The sequence below is a fragment of the Oncorhynchus gorbuscha genome, linkage group LG23 (assembly GCF_021184085.1).
Source record: "Oncorhynchus gorbuscha isolate QuinsamMale2020 ecotype Even-year linkage group LG23, OgorEven_v1.0, whole genome shotgun sequence".
NCBI lineage: Eukaryota > Metazoa > Chordata > Actinopteri > Salmoniformes > Salmonidae > Oncorhynchus > Oncorhynchus gorbuscha.
In genome coordinates, this window is record NC_060195.1 from 21,275,957 (window position 1) to 21,292,347 (window position 16,391).

At 45.8% G+C, this 16,391-nt stretch overlaps 1 protein-coding gene across 11 annotated transcripts in view; it reads left to right on the top strand.

Moving 5' to 3' along the window:
• sorbs2b (sorbin and SH3 domain containing 2b) overlaps positions 1 to 16,391 on the top strand; it is an 85,567-nt gene that overhangs the window by 23,788 nt on the left and 45,388 nt on the right. For 9 of the 11 annotated variants that reach the window (XM_046322881.1, XM_046322882.1, XM_046322880.1 and 6 more), the window contains 4 exons: positions 3,036 to 3,083; positions 5,899 to 5,925; positions 6,115 to 6,239; positions 7,821 to 8,354. In XM_046322881.1, the coding sequence (XP_046178837.1) occupies positions 3,074 to 3,083; positions 5,899 to 5,925; positions 6,115 to 6,239; positions 7,821 to 8,354 (696 nt within the window). In that variant the 5' untranslated portion in view covers positions 3,036 to 3,073. The remainder of the gene's footprint in view (positions 1 to 3,035; positions 3,084 to 5,898; positions 5,926 to 6,114; positions 6,240 to 7,820; positions 8,355 to 16,391) is intronic. The other 2 variants (XM_046322889.1, XM_046322890.1) reach the window with 1 other exon arrangement.

Genomic DNA, 16,391 nt, shown 5'->3' on the forward strand with positions numbered 1-16,391 from the left:
CTATACCATACCATCTACTGCCTCACCTCCAGTCTATACCATACCATCTACTGCCTCACTTCCAGACTATACCATACCATCTACTACCTCACCTCCAGTCTATACCATACCATCTACTGCCTCACTTCCAGGCTATACCGTACCATCTACTGCCTCACCTCCAGTCTATAGCATACCATCCACAGGGTGTTGACTGTCTGACTTTCTGGCTGGCTGTTTGGTTAGCTGGCTGCTCTGGGTTTCTCAGGCTGCCTAGTTGGTGTTGGTATGTGGGTCCAGCCCTGATCGGGCTGTCTGGTTGGTATATGGGTCCAGCCATGATCAGGCTGGCTGGTTGGTATGTAGGTCCAGCCCTGATCAGGCTGGCTGGGTGGTGTGTGGGTCCAGCCCTGATCAGGCTCGCTGGTTAGTGTGTGGGTCCAGCCGTGATCAGGCTGGCTGGTTAGTGTGTGGGTCCAGCCGTGATCAGGCTGGCTGGTTGGTGTTGGTATGTGGGTCCAGCCCTGATCAGGCTGGCTGGTTAGTGTGTGGGTCCAGCCGTGATCAGGCTGGCTGGTTAGTGTGTGGGTCCAGCCGTGATCAGGCTGGCTGGTTGGTGTTGGTATGTGGGTCCAGCCCTGATCAGGCTGGCTGGTTAGTGTGTGGGTCCAGCCGTGATCAGGCTGGCTGGTTGGTGTTGGTATGTGGGTCCAGCCCTGATCAGGCTGGCTGGGTGGTGTGTGGGTCCAGCCGTGATCAGGCTGGCTGGTTGGTGCTGGTATATGGGTCCAGCCCTGATCAGGCTGGCTGGGTGGTGTGTGGGTCCAGCCCTGATCAGGCTGGCTGGTTAGTGTGTGGGTCTAGCCCTAATCAGGCTGGCTGGTTAGTGTGTGGGTCCAGCCGTGATCAGGCTGGCTGGTTGGTGTTGGTATGTGGGTCCAGCCCTGATCAGGCTGGCTGGGTGGTGTGTGGGTCCAGCCGTGATCAGGCTGGATGGTTGGTATTGGTATGTGGGTCCAGCCCTGATCAGGCTGGCTGGGTGGTGTGTGGGTCCAGCCCTGATCAGGCTGGCTGGTTAGTGTGTGGGTCCAGCCGTGATCAGGCTGGCTGGTTGGTGTTGGTATGTGGGTCCAGCCCTGATCAGGCTGGCTGGTTGGTGTTGGTATGTGGGTCCAGCCCTGATCAGGCTGGCTGGTTGGTGTGTCCAGCCCTGGGACTCTCCCTCCCCTTTTGCCTCTCCCTCCAGCAGCTGTGTCGCCATGAGTCTGCTCCCTTGAAATATAATATCATCATCTGTGCTTCATTTATCGCTGGCAGGCCTTTACAACCCCTGTTTAATCCCTGCTACATTTGTGTCTTTGAGAAACAGAACCCTCTGATGACTGGCTTTGAGAGAGGAGATGTGTGAAGATTTATTTGGGGTCTGACTTTAGGAGCCTCCTTTTTTATTAGGACGCCATATTAAGTAACTCCCCCCCTTCTTTGGTTTAGATCTACGACTGGGAACATGACTTTAGATATTCAGCTGATCACGTTGCATGTTTGTCTTGTTGTAAGGCATTTCTAGCATTGATTGGTACTGTTGGTATATTTAGCTGCTTGTCAATAAGAGTGTTGTGAATTGATCAATAAGCTTCCACTGGTGCTGCAGGCGTCTGCCGCTGCATCACCATGGAAATTGATAGAAGAACTACATGTGATGCATCATTCCATCATGTATTGTCTATAACTGTCTGCATTTAGAAACAAAATGATCACAAAAATAAGTCGCTCTGGATAAGAGCGTCTGCTAAATAACTTAAATGTAAATGTAAATGTAAAATCGCTTGCGCTAATCATGAGGAAAAATCAGTCAATAGTTCACACAGTTTTAATACAAAGATGGAGCAGGTGCTTCTGTTTCTGTCCACAGCTGTCCCCTCCAGTGTGTGTCAGCAGAAACATGTGTATGTCAGGCATGTGGCCAACAGAAGGCAGACTGTCTGTCTGTCTGCCATGATGCATGTATTGTCTGCCATGATTCATGTACTGTCTGCCATGATGCATGTACTGTCTGCCATGATGCATGTACTGTCTGCCATGATGCATGTACCGTCTGCCATGATGTATGTACTGTCTGTCGTGATACATGTACTGTCTGCCGTGATGCATGTACTGTCTGCCGTGATGCATGTACTGTCTGCCGTGATGCATGTACTGTCTGCCGTGATGCATGTACTGTCTGCCATGATGCATATACTGTCTGCATGAGGTCTGAGCCAACATTTTGCAGAACAATCAAATAGTGTGAGTCATGAGATCACGTTGTTGTACAAAGGAACTAATACAGTATTTAAATGACCTAGGTAAGAGGTGTCACCAAGAGACTAGAAGAGCCGTACGCCATAAGAGGAAGCAGGTAGCAGAGTTTATACCGTCAGGTATTTGGTAAATATTCTGTATGTAGGCCTATCCTTCCTCAAGGTTGTAGAGCAGCAGAGATCTCTTCCTTCACATGAATCGTTGTGCAGCGGTACATTACAGCCTTGCATTATCACACGCCTTACTAAGCATTGACGCACAGAGAGTAGTGATGGATAAAAGCAGGCAGACCAATAGGCCAGGTTTCTGAGGCCTGGCTGGAGGTGGACTTGGATACAGCGTTGCCTGACTGCATGTTTCTGTGGTAGAACTCGGTTCATTTATCGCCTTTCACAGTCTACCTGCCTCGGAATCCTAAATGGCACCCTGGTCAAAAGGAGTGCACTAAATGGGGAATAGGGTGACATTTGTGATTCATGCTGATGTTCAGGTAGATCTTCCTGCCAAGCTGGCTGCTCCAGTGACAAATATACTACTTTGGGGACAGCCTACATTGTGTTTCTAATACTACTGCAGTGCTGACACAGGCAATGTCAAATGTATAGTGTATATCGAGACTTTGTTTTGTAAATACCAGAACAACACAATTTCATACGGAATAGAATAGGATCTGTTGAACAGTCAGCAACAGATACCAGAGTGTGCCTTTAATCTGTTACGGGTGAAACAAAAGAGTTGTCTTTCTGTTTTTACAGGATAGTGTAAAGCACTGCTGCGACGAGAGACCTTCAACATGAATACAGGTGTGTATCTGCCAGTGGACAGTTTTATCGCTCTTCTTCCTCAGGTCTCTTTGAATATATCATTCAGCCTTTTCTTTATTGAAAACAGCCACACAAACCGGGCCTCTCTCTGGGCCTTTGTCCGACAGAGCTGCAAGTGACTGGGCTTCATCTCATGGCTCTCTGGTAAACCAGGCCTGTTTGTTAGTCTCATTTGTGAGCTTGACTTTTCTCCCAGATATTAAAGGAAGCTCAGTGGCTTACAAAAGAACTGGGTATTCCACACCCCAGATATGCAATGAATACAACCCCCTATTTAAAGTAACTGATTGTTTACCCATGTCTACGTCCAAGCCAGGCAGCTCTTCCTGTAAGCGGCAGGCCCTAGCTAGGATGCTTTTAGTATGAGTCATGAGGAAATCATAATTCTGCCTCTTCTTATTGCAAGGCATTGTCCATGTTGGCATTTGGGTTAAAAGCTATTTTCTCAGTTGCATGTGATTTGATTATTTGGGATTTCCTCGCATTCCTCTTATTAAAGTACTTGAATAAAAGCTGGCATATCACTTTTCAAAGCCATTAAAATGATAATGTATTAGAGCCTACATAGCTTCTTATGGAACAATCCTCAGATCTATGCATTGTGCATGCAGTCACTCCCACCGTGAGAGATAGGCCTGAACTATGCACCACAACGCTGTGTTTTTCTGCTGTGTTTTCTGATGTGTTTTCTACTGTGTTTTCTGCTGTGTTTTCTGCTGTGTTTTCTGCTGTGTTTTCTACTGTGTTTTCTGCTGTGTTTTCTGCTGTGTTTTCTGCTGTGTTTTCTACTGTGTTTTCTCCTGTTTTTCTACTGTGTTTTCTGCTGTGTTTTCTACTGTGTTTTCTGCTGTGTTTTCTGCTGTGTTTTCTACTGTGTTTTCTGCTGTGTTTTCTGCTGTGTTTTCTACTGTGTTTTCTGCTGTGTTTTCTGCTGTGTTTTCTGCTGTGTTTTTCTACTGTGTTTTCTAATAATAATATAATATATGCCATTTAGCAGACGCTTTTATCCAAAGCGACTTACAGTCATGTGTGCATACATTCTACGTATGGGTGGTCCCGGGAATCGAACCCACTACCCTGGCGTTACAAGCGCCATGCTATACCAACTGAGCTGCTGTGTTTTCTGATGTGTTTTCTGCTGTGTTTTCTACTGTGTTTTCTGATGTGTTTTCTGCGAGAGCTGCTCTAAATGATGCAGGATATTATCAGCCCATCAAATCTACAATAGAAATGGATCCTATTTCAATGTTCTGTACATATTTTATGTCCGTATATTCAGTACCAAAATTCGAATGACATTTTTCATTGTGTTATGCGACAGAATGCTTTATTTAATGTTATTGGGATCAGGCATGATTTGGGTTAATCTTCTTTATATGCTTTAATCTTTTTCACATTAACATCATTTTGCCATTAGGATGTATTTTAATTAATGTGCTTTGTTGGTGGGGGAGGGTGGGTGGCTTATGTCTGTCTTTGTTGGGTGGGGGGCTTGTGTCTATGTCTTTGTTGGGGGAGGGCTTGTGGCTGTCTTTGTTGGGTGGGGGCTTGTGTCTATGTCTTTGTTGGGGGGAGGGCTTGTGGCTGTCTTTGTTGGGCGGGTGGCTTGTGTCTGTTTTTGTTGGGGGAGGGCTTGTGTCTGTCTTTGTTGGGGAGAAGGACTTGTGTCTATGTATGTACAGTACCAGTCAAAAGTTTGGACACCTACTCATTCATTCTAAAATAATAATTCCATTTGATCTCACAGGTCTTTCATCCTCTCTCTCTGTCTCTCTCCGTCTGTCTCTCTCTGTCTCTCTCTCTCTCTGTCTCTCTCTCTGTCTGTCTCTCTTTCTGTCTCTCTATCTGTCTCTCTCTATCTCTCTCTCTCTTTCTCTCTGTCTCTGTCTTTCTCTCTGTCTCCCTCTCTCTTTCTGTCTCTCTCTCTCTCTCTCTCTCTCTGTCTGTCTGTCTGTCTGTCTGTCTGTCTGTCTGTCTGTCTGTCTGTCTGTCTGTCTGTCTGTCTGTCTGTCTGTCTGTCTGTCTGTCTGTCTGTCTGTCTGTCTCTCTCTCTCTGTCTGTCTGTCTGTCTGTCTGTCTGTCTGTCTGTCTGTCTGTCTGTCTGTCTCTCTCTCTCTCTCTCTCTCTCTCTCTCTCTCTCTCTCTGTCTGTCACTCTCAGATCTCTCTCTCTCTCTCTCCTCTCTCTCTCTCTCTCTCTCTCTCTCTCTCTCTCTCTCTCTCTCTCTCTCACTGGCTCAAGCAGCAGTCATGTTGATGACAGACAATGTCTCTTCAACTTTTGAACATAGTTGTGCCAGTACCATGGTAACGATTGTGTACTTATTCTCAGCCCAGTTTCCTCTTGAGCATGACCTCTTTTTGACCTGTGACGTTACCCAAACATAGAGCCATTGTTTGATCATTCCATGGACTGCAAGGTACCACAGTGTTAGGTGAAGAGTTTAGGATCTGGCTAAACAGACCGTTTCTATTCACGGTGCTGTTAGGACTTGCTTTCTGTTATGAGTGCTGCTGCTTTGATCTCTGTCGTTTTCTGTGTCCCTTCTTCATCACCCTCCATATCAGCTTCTTCATCACCCTCTACTCTCTGATCCATGGGGCTTTAAGTGGATGTGTTCATTCTCTAGCTTGTTATACATGAGGCTAGGTGAAGTTATATCAGTCATCATATTTGATGTTTTTCTTGGCATGTTTTAATTCGTTCCTGCCTTGAGGAAGATATATTACTCAAATGATTTAATCAGTTCCATCACAAACATGAAATACCTTCTTTTTTTATTTATTCCATCTAGGTAATGAGTCTCACCTGTCAGATTCAGGTAAGGACTCCATTATTCATTATTTAATGATTTGTCATGACTTGATTTGTGAAATCTTCAGGATAGAGCTAAGGCAGGATCAAATAAGTAATATTGGTCCAGTTACCATGGCTACAAAAAGCAGGAAAAGGCACAGGGCGGTAGGGAAGCGGACACTCACATGCTCTTTGTTCTGTGATTCGCTGTTAGATGTGTGGCAGTCATACAGCGCCACGGAGAGCCTGAGGAACGGCGACGTCACCACTTCCTCCTTGGCCGCCAAAGGCTTCAGGAGCGTCAGGCCCAATCTACAGGACAAGAGGTCTCCCACACCAGTGAGTCTTGTGGCTGGCGTTCAGTGTTTGTTTACACCACAGTTGTTTCCCTCCCAGCACGGCTGTCTCCTGTTTCATGTCTCCTGTCTCCTGTCCCTGCCTGGCCTTTTCCTTCAACAGGAAATGGAAATGGAAACGCCCCTGGTCTCCGGACTGCGTTTGAAATAGCACCCTACCTATAGTGCACTACTCTAGTAACGAACTGTATAGGGAATAGTAGTGCACTGTATGGGGAATAGTAGGGCACTGTATGGGGAATAGTAGTGCACCTTATTGGGAATAGTAGTGCACTGTATGGGGAATAGTAGGACACTGTATATGGAATAGTAGGGCACTGTATTGGGAATAGTAGGACACTGTATTGGGAATAGTAGTGCACTGTATGGGGAATAGTAGTGCACTGTATGGGGAATAGTAGTGCACTGTATGGGGAATAGTAGGACATTGTATATGGAATAGTAGGGCACTGTATGGGGAATAGTAGTGCAGTGTATAGGGAATAGTAGTGCACTGTATTTGGAATAGTAGTGCAGTGTATAGGGAATAGTAGTGCACTATATGGGGAATAGTGGGGCACTGTATTTGGAATAGTAGTGCAGTGTATAGGGAATAGTAGTGCACCGTATTTGGAATAGTAGTGCAGTGTATAGGGAATAGTAGTGCACTGTATTTAGAATAGTAGTGCAGTGTATAGGGAATAGAGGTGCACTGTATTTGGAATAGTAGTGCAGTGTATAGGGAATAGAGGTGCACTGTATTTGGAATAGTAGTGCAGTGTATAGGGAATAGTAGTGCACTGTATTTAGAATAGTAGTGCAGTGTATAGGGAATAGAGGTGCACTGTATTTGGAATAGTAGTGCAGTGTATAGGGAATAGAGGTGCACTGTATTTGGAATAGTAGTGCAGTGTATAGGGAATAGTAGTGCAGTGTATAGGGAATAGTAGTGCACTGTATTTGGAATAGTAGTGCAGTGTATAGGGAATAGTAGTGCACTGTATTGGGAATAGGGTGCCATTTGGGATGCATCCCTGGTTAATTAATGGATTAACTCAATAGCTGACGTCATTCATTGATCTCCTTGATAGTATTTTTCTTGTGTGTTGTACTGGTTTTTGTCAGTACTGATAGTGTTTTTCCATTTCTGAGCTTGAATTATCTACAGAGGCATCAGAAAGGCTCTGAGGGGCCCTTGATAAAAGGTTCTGTTTTATCTGGAAGCTGTTGTGTATTCTGTACTGCCTGGTGCTTTTAGCTGGTCAAGGCCAGTCTTTGCTGCTAAACTGAGCTAGTTTTTGTTTACAAAACCACTCTTTCAAATGGACTACTTGTTGACATTTAAGGGCAAATGCACTGTATAACCACCCAACCTGTTAAGGTTTAGAGAGAAGGTTTTCTGCCATAAAAAAACATTCTGACTCAGATCGCTCAGAAATAGCTTTCTCTTTAAAGAAACACTGATAGCCACAGTACAGGTATTATTTGTCTCAACAGAAGACATTACAATGCCTTTAATAATGTATTTGTATGTTGTTGTCTGTCTCTCTTCTGTGAATGTTTTGGAATGCCTTGGCTGAGTAAGGCCCCACCTCCCAGTCATAGCTCTCACCTGAGCCCTGTTGGCAGTTCCCCCTCATCCTACTGCCCTCCTCTACCTGGCCCTGGTGAATGTTCCTCTGGCTCACTGGTCCTTAGGCACCGGTCCCACTCCTCAGGAACCATGTCCTCCTATTCACACTGCCCAGAGAACACCTCTCTCAACCCCAACACCAGGTTAACTGTACCAAGCACCAGTAGCTCCTCCCATTCTGTCTACAGTCAACCACAGGGATCCGGCATGGTCTCCCCAAGACTAACCCCGTTGCAAGATACCGAGAGCTCTTACACCCCTGGTACATACCCCCACCATGAGCCTGTCCTTAAAGACAAGCCACCCCTCCCCCAGAGAGAGAGACACACCTCCTCGCTGTCTATCCGCATCACCCCACCCACTCCCCTGGTGGTCACAGTGCCCCTGCTCTGCCAGTACACCCCCCCCTCAGCAGAGCCCCCGTGGACAGGACCCCAGGACACAGGGATGGCTCTCCTGCTCTTTCCCCCTGCAGGCCGACAAGTGGTATAAACCTTTTCTAGTTTTTACTGACTGAACCATCCCATTTTCTTCTAATGCTCTCTCACTCACAACCATACAAAGTACCAGTAGCAGACACCCTTCACCAGTCAGTAGTTCATAGTAGCTAGTTTCTCCAGCACTACATGTATTTTTGTGTCTGACAAGTAGTTTATCATGTCTGCCCTGGAGCACACTGAGGTTTCAATAGCTCGTTAGCGAGTTTGCAATTTCATAGTGATTATGGTAATTAGACCTGATGCAATAGTGCCTTTGAAAACTATGGATTTATTTATGATGTGTCTGAGACCTAGTCCTTGCATTAATGCAGCATTATTATATGTCTGCAGCAAAGGGTTTTGTAGGAAACCAAATGTGTTGTATTGTTGTTATTACAACTGGATCAGTTCCCCAACATTAGATTTGAACTCAAACTAACTAGGAGACAGCACCTTTCCTCCTTCTCTCAGGAACCAGAGCTCCACCTGGCTTTATTTAAACATAACCTCTTCTCTCTTCACCTCCTATCTCCTATCTCTCTCAGGAACCAGAGCTCCACCTGGCTTTATTTAAACATAACCTCTTCTCTCTTCACCTCCTATCTCCTATCTCTCTCAGGAACCAGAGCTCCACCTGGCTTTATTTAAACATAACCTCTTCTCTCTCTCTTCACCTCCTATCTCCTATCTCTCTCAGGAACCAGAGCTCCACCTGGCTTTATTTAAACATAACCTCTTCTCTCTTCACCTCCTATCTCCTATCTCTCTCAGGAACCAGAGCTCCACCTGGCTTTATTTAAACATAACCTCTTCTCTCTCTCTTCACCTCCTATCTCCTATCTCTCTAAGGAACCAGAGCTCCACCTGGCTTTATTTAAACATAACCTCTTCTCTCTCTCTTCACCTCCTATCTCCTATCTCTCTAAGGAACCAGAGCTCCACCTGGCTTTATTTAAACATAACCTCTTCTCTCTCTCTTCACCTCCTATCTCCTATCTCTCTTAGGAACCAGAGCTCCACCTGGCTTTATTTAAACATAACCTCTTCTCTCTCTCTTCACCTCCTATCTCACTCTAAGAGCTGTCACTGCAGTGTGTGTACTATGTCTCACTCTAAGAGCCGTCACTGCAGTGTGTGTACTATGTCTCACTCTAAGAGCCGTCACTGCAGTGTGTGTGCTATGTTTCACTCTAAGAGCCGTCACTGCGGTGTGTGTGCTATGTCTCACTCTAAGAGCCGTCACTGCAGTGTGTGTGCTATGTTTCACTCTAAGAGCCGTCACTGCGGTGTGTGTGCTATGTCTCACTCTAAGAGCCGTCACTGCAGTGTGTGTGCTATGTTTCACTCTAAGAGCCGTCACTGCAGTGTGTGTACTATGTCTCACTCTAAGAGCCGTCACTGCAGTGTGTGTACTATGTTTCACTCTAAGAGCCGTCACTGCAGTGTGTGTGCTATGTTTTTTCTCTAAGAGCCGTCACTGCAGTGTGTGCTATGTTTTTTCTCTACGGCCGTCACTGCAGTGTGTGTGCTATGTTTTTTCTCTAAGAGCCGTCACTGCAGTGTGTGTGCTATGTTTTTTCTCTAAGAGCCGTCACTGCAGTGTGTGTGCTATGTTTCACTCTAAGAGCTGTCACTGCAGTGTGTGTACTATGTTTCACTCTAAGAGCAGTCACTGCAGTGTGTGTACTATGTTTCACTCTAAGAGCCGTCACTGCAGTGTGTGTGCTATGTCTCACTCTAAGAGCCGTCACTGCAGTGTGTGTGCTATGTTTCACTCTAAGAGCCTATGTCTCACTCTAAGAGCCGTCACTGCAGTGTGTGTGCTATGTTTTTTCTCTAAGAGCCATCACTGCAGTGTGTGTACTATGTCTCACTCTAAGAGCCGTCACTGCAGTGTGTGTACTATGTTTCACTCTAAGAGCCGTCACTGCAGTGTGTGTGCTATGTTTTTTCTCTAAGAGCCGTCACTGCAGTGTGTGCTATGTTTTTTCTCTACGGCCGTCACTGCAGTGTGTGTGCTATGTTTTTTCTCTAAGAGCCGTCACTGCAGTGTGTGTGCTATGTTTTTTCTCTAAGAGCCGTCACTGCAGTGTGTGTGCTATGTTTCACTCTAAGAGCTGTCACTGCAGTGTGTGTACTATGTTTCACTCTAAGAGCAGTCACTGCAGTGTGTGTACTATGTTTCACTCTAAGAGCCGTCACTGCAGTGTGTGTGCTATGTTTCACTCTAAGAGCCGTCACTGCAGTGTGTGTGCTATGTTTTTTCTCTAAGAGCCATCACTGCAGTGTGTGTGCTATGTTTTTTCTCTAAGAGCCGTCACTGCAGTGTGTGTACTATGTTTCACTCTAAGAGCCGTCACTGCAGTGTGTGTACTATGTCTCACTCTAAGAGCCGTCACTGCAGTGTGTGTGCTATGTTTCACTCTAAGAGCCGTCACTGCGGTGTGTGTGCTATGTCTCACTCTAAGAGCCGTCACTGCAGTGTGTGTGCTATGTTTTTTCTCTAAGAGCCATCACTGCAGTGTGTGTGCTATGTTTTTTCTCTAAGAGCCGTCACTGCAGTGTGTGTACTATGTTTCACTCTAAGAGCCGTCACTGCAGTGTGTGTGCTATGTCTCACTCTAAGAGCCGTCACTGCAGTGTGTGTACTATGTCTCACTCTAAGAGCCGTCACTGCAGTGTGTGTGCTATGTTTTTTCTCTAAGAGCCGTCACTGCAGTGTGTGTACTATGTTTCACTCTAAGAGCCGTCACTGCAGTGTGTGTGCTATGTCTCACTCTAAGAGCCGTCACTGCAGTGTGTGTGCTATGTTTTTTCTCTAAGAGCCGTCACTGCAGTGTGTGTGCTATGTTTTTTCTCTAAGAGCCGTCACTGCAGTGTGTGTGCTATGTCTCACTCTAAGAGCCGTCACTGCAGTGTGTGTGCTATGTTTTTTCTCTAAGAGCCGTCACTGCAGTGTGTGTACTATGTTTCACTCTAAGAGCCGTCACTGCAGTGTGTGTGCTATGTCTCACTCTAAGAGCCGTCACTGCAGTGTGTGTGCTATGTTTTTTCTCTAAGAGCCGTCACTGCAGTGTGTGTGCTATGTTTTTTCTCTAAGAGCCGTCACTGCAGTGTGTGTACTATGTTTTTTCTCTAAGAGCCGTCAATGCAGTGTGTGTGCTATGTTTTTTCTCTAAGAGCCGTCACTGCAGTGTGTGTACTATGTTTTTTCTCTGAGAGTCGTCACTGCAGTGTGTGTGCTATGTTTTTTCTCTGAGAGTCGTCACTGCAGTGTGTGCTATGTTTTTTCTCTAAGAGCAGTCACTGCAGTGTGTGTACTATGTTTTTTCTCTAAGAGCAGTCACTGCAGTGTGTGTACTATGTTTTTTCTCTAAGAGCCATCACTGCAGTGTGTGTGCTATGTTTTTTCTCTAAGAGCCGTCACTGCAGTGTGTGTGCTATGTTTCACTCTAAGAGCCGTCACTGCAGTGTGTGTACTATGTTTCACTCTAAGAGCCGTCACTGCAGTGTGTGTGCTATGTCTCACTCTAAGAGCCGTCACTGCAGTGTGTGTACTATGTCTCACTCTAAGAGCCGTCACTGCAGTGTGTGTGCTATGTTTCACTCTAAGAGCCGTCACTGCGGTGTGTGTGCTATGTCTCACTCTAAGAGCCGTCACTGCAGTGTGTGTGCTATGTTTCACTCTAAGAGCCGTCACTGCAGTGTGTGTGCTATGTCTCACTCTAAGAGCCGTCACTGCAGTGTGTGTACTATGTCTCACTCTAAGAGCCGTCACTGCAGTGTGTGTACTATGTTTCACTCTAAGAGCCGTCACTGCAGTGTGTGTGCTATGTTTTTTCTCTAAGAGCCGTCACTGCAGTGTGTGCTATGTTTTTTCTCTACGGCCGTCACTGCAGTGTGTGTGCTATGTTTTTTCTCTAAGAGCCGTCACTGCAGTGTGTGTGCTATGTTTTTTCTCTAAGAGCCGTCACTGCAGTGTGTGTGCTATGTTTCACTCTAAGAGCCGTCACTGCAGTGTGTGTACTATGTTTCACTCTAAGAGCCGTCACTGCAGTGTGTGTGCTATGTTTCACTCTAAGAGCCGTCACTGCAGTGTGTGTGCTATTTTTTTTCTCTAAGAGCCATCACTGCAGTGTGTGTGCTATGTTTTTTCTCTAAGAGCCGTCACTGCAGTGTGTGTACTATGATTCACTCTAAGAGCCGTCACTGCAGTGTGTGTGCTATGTCTCACTCTAAGAGCCGTCACTGCAGTGTGTGTCCTATGTTTCACTCTAAGAGCCGTCACTGCAGTGTGTGTGCTATGTCTCACTCTAAGAGCCGTCACTGCAGTGTGTGTGCTATGTTTTTTCTCTAAGAGCCGTCACTGCAGTGTGTGTACTATGTTTCACTCTAAGAGCCGTCACTGCAGTGTGTGTGCTATGTCTCACTCTAAGAGCCGTCACTGCAGTGTGTGTGCTATGTTTTTTCTCTAAGAGCCGTCACTGCAGTGTGTGTACTATGTTTTTTCTCTAAGAGCCGTCAATGCAGTGTGTGTGCTATGTTTTTTCTCTGAGAGTCGTCACTGCAGTGTGTGCTATGTTTTTTCTCTAAGAGCAGTCACTGCAGTGTGTGTACTATGTTTTTTCTCTAAGAGCAGTCACTGCAGTGTGTGTCCTATGTTTTTTCTCTAAGAGCCATCACTGCAGTGTGTGTGCTATGTTTTTTCTCTAAGAGCCGTCACTGCAGTGTGTGTGCTATGTTTCACTCTAAGAGCCGTCACTGCAGTGTGTTTATGTTTCACTCTAAGAGCCGTCACTGCAGTGTGTGTGCTATGTCTCACTTTCACTGCAGTGTGTGTACTGTCTCACTCTAAGAGCCGTCACTGCAGTGTATGTGCTATGTTTCACTCTAAGAGCCGTCACTGCGGTGTGTGTGCTATGTCTCACTCTAAGAGCCGTCACTGCAGTGTGTGTACTATGTTTCACTCTAAGAGCCGTCACTGCAGTGTGTGTGCTACGTCTCACTCTAAGAGCCGTCACTGCAGTGTGTGTGCTATGTTTTTTCTCTAAGAGCCGTCACTGCAGTGTGTGTGCTATGTTTTTTCTCTAAGAGCCGTCACTGCAGTGTGTGTACTATGTTTTTTCTCTAAGAGCCGTCAATGCAGTGTGTGTGCTATGTTTTTTCTCTAAGAGCCGTCACTGCAGTGTGTGTACTATGTTTTTTCTCTGAGAGTCGTCACTGCAGTGTGTGTGCTATGTTTTTTCTCTGAGAGTCGTCACTGCAGTGTGTGCTATGTTTTTTCTCTGAGAGCAGTCACTGCAGTGTGTGTACTATGTTTTTTCTCTAAGAGCAGTCACTGCAGTGTGTGTACTATGTTTTTTCTCTAAGAGCCATCACTGCAGTGTGTGTGCTATGTTTTTTCTCTAAGAGCCGTCACTGCAGTGTGTGTGCTATGTTTCACTCTAAGAGCCGTCACTGCAGTGTGTGTGCTATGTCTCACTCTAAGAGCCGTCACTGCAGTGTGTGTGCTATGTTTTTTCTCTAAGAGCCGTCACTGCAGTGTGTGTACTATGTTTTTTCTCTAAGAGCCGTCAATGCAGTGTGTGTGCTATGTTTTTTCTCTGAGAGTCGTCACTGCAGTGTGTGCTATGTTTTTTCTCTAAGAGCAGTCACTGCAGTGTGTGTACTATGTTTTTTCTCTAAGAGCAGTCACTGCAGTGTGTGTCCTATGTTTTTTCTCTAAGAGCCATCACTGCAGTGTGTGTGCTATGTTTTTTCTCTAAGAGCCGTCACTGCAGTGTGTGTGCTATGTTTCACTCTAAGAGCCGTCACTGCAGTGTGTGTACTATGTTTCACTCTAAGAGCCGTCACTGCAGTGTGTGTGCTATGTCTCACTCTAAGAGCCGTCACTGCAGTGTGTGTACTGTCTCACTCTAAGAGCCGTCACTGCAGTGTATGTGCTATGTTTCACTCTAAGAGCCGTCACTGCGGTGTGTGTGCTATGTCTCACTCTAAGAGCCGTCACTGCAGTGTGTGTACTATGTTTCACTCTAAGAGCCGTCACTGCAGTGTGTGTGCTACGTCTCACTCTAAGAGCCGTCACTGCAGTGTGTGTGCTATGTTTTTTCTCTAAGAGCCGTCACTGCAGTGTGTGTGCTATGTTTTTTCTCTAAGAGCCGTCACTGCAGTGTGTGTACTATGTTTTTTCTCTAAGAGCCGTCAATGCAGTGTGTGTGCTATGTTTTTTCTCTAAGAGCCGTCACTGCAGTGTGTGTACTATGTTTTTCTCTGAGAGTCGTCACTGCAGTGTGTGTGCTATGTTTTTCTCTGAGAGTCGTCACTGCAGTGTGTGCTATGTTTTTTTCTCTGAGAGCAGTCACTGCAGTGTGTGTACTATGTTTTTTCTCTAAGAGCAGTCACTGCAGTGTGTGTACTATGTTTTTTCTCTAAGAGCCATCACTGCAGTGTGTGTGCTATGTTTTTTCTCTAAGAGCCGTCACTGCAGTGTGTGTGCTATGTTTCACTCTAAGAGCCGTCACTGCAGTGTGTGTGCTATGTCTCACTCTAAGAGCCGTCACTGCAGTGTGTGTGCTATGTTTTTTCTCTAAGAGCCGTCACTGCAGTGTGTGTGCTATGTTTTTTCTCTAAGAGCCGTCACTGCAGTGTGTGTGCTATGTTTTTTCTCTGAGAGTCGTCACTGCAGTGTGTGTGCTATGTTTTTTCTCTAAGAGCCGTCACTGCAGTGTGTGTGCTATGTTTTTTCTCTGAGAGTCGTCACTGCAGTGTGTGTGCTATGTTTTTTCTCTACGGCCGTCACTACAGTGTGTGTACTATGTTTTTCTCTAAGTGCCGTCACTGCAGTGTGTGTACTATGTTTTTCTCTAAGAGCCGTCACTGCAGTGTGTGTGCTATGTTTTTCTCTAAGAGCCGTCACTGCAGTGTGTGTGCTATGTTTCTCTCTAAGAGCCGTCACTGCAGTGTGTGTACTATGTCTCACTCTAAGAGCCGTCACTGCAATGTGTGTACTATGTTTTTCTCTAAGAGCCATCACTGCAGTGTGTGTACTATGTTTTTCTCTAAGAGCCGTCACTGCAGTGTGTGTACTATGTTTTTCTCTAAGAGCAGTCACTGCAGTGTGTGTACTATGTTTCACTCTAAGAGCCGTCACTGCAGTGTGTGTGCTACGTCTCACTCTAAGAGCCGTCACTGCAGTGTGTGTGCTATGTTTTTTCTCTAAGAGCCGTCACTGCAGTGTGTGTGCTATGTTTTTTCTCTAAGAGCCGTCACTGCAGTGTGTGTACTATGTTTTTTCTCTAAGAGCCGTCAATGCAGTGTGTGTGCTATGTTTTTTCTCTAAGAGCCGTCACTGCAGTGTGTGTACTATGTTTTTTCTCTGAGAGTCGTCACTGCAGTGTGTGTGCTATGTTTTTTCTCTGAGAGTCGTCACTGCAGTGTGTGCTATGTTTTTTCTCTAAGAGCAGTCACTGCAGTGTGTGTGCTATGTTTTTCTCTAAGAGCCGTCACTGCAGTGTGTGTGCTATGTTTCTCTCTAAGAGCCGTCACTGCAGTGTGTGTACTATGTCTCACTCTAAGAGCCGTCACTGCAATGTGTGTACTATGTTTTTCTCTAAGAGCCATCACTGCAGTGTGTGTACTATGTTTCACTCTAAGAGCCGTCACTGCAGTGTGTGTGCTACGTCTCACTCTAAGAGCCGTCACTGCAGTGTGTGTGCTATGTTTTTTCTCTGAGAGTCGTCACTGCAGTGTGTGTGCTATGTTTTTTCTCTACGGCCGTCACTGCAGTGTGTGTACTATGTCTCACTCTAAGAGCCGTCACTGCAATGTGTGTACTATGTTTTTCTCTAAGAGCCATCACTGCAGTGTGTGTACTATGTTTTTCTCTAAGAGCCGTCACTGCAGTGTGTGTACTATGTTTTTCTCTAAGAGCAGTCACTGCAGTGTGTGTACTATGTTTTTCTCTAACAGCCGTCACTGCAGTGTGTGTGCTATGTTTTTCTCTAAGAGCCGTCACTGCAGTGTGTGTGCTATGTTTTTCTCTAAG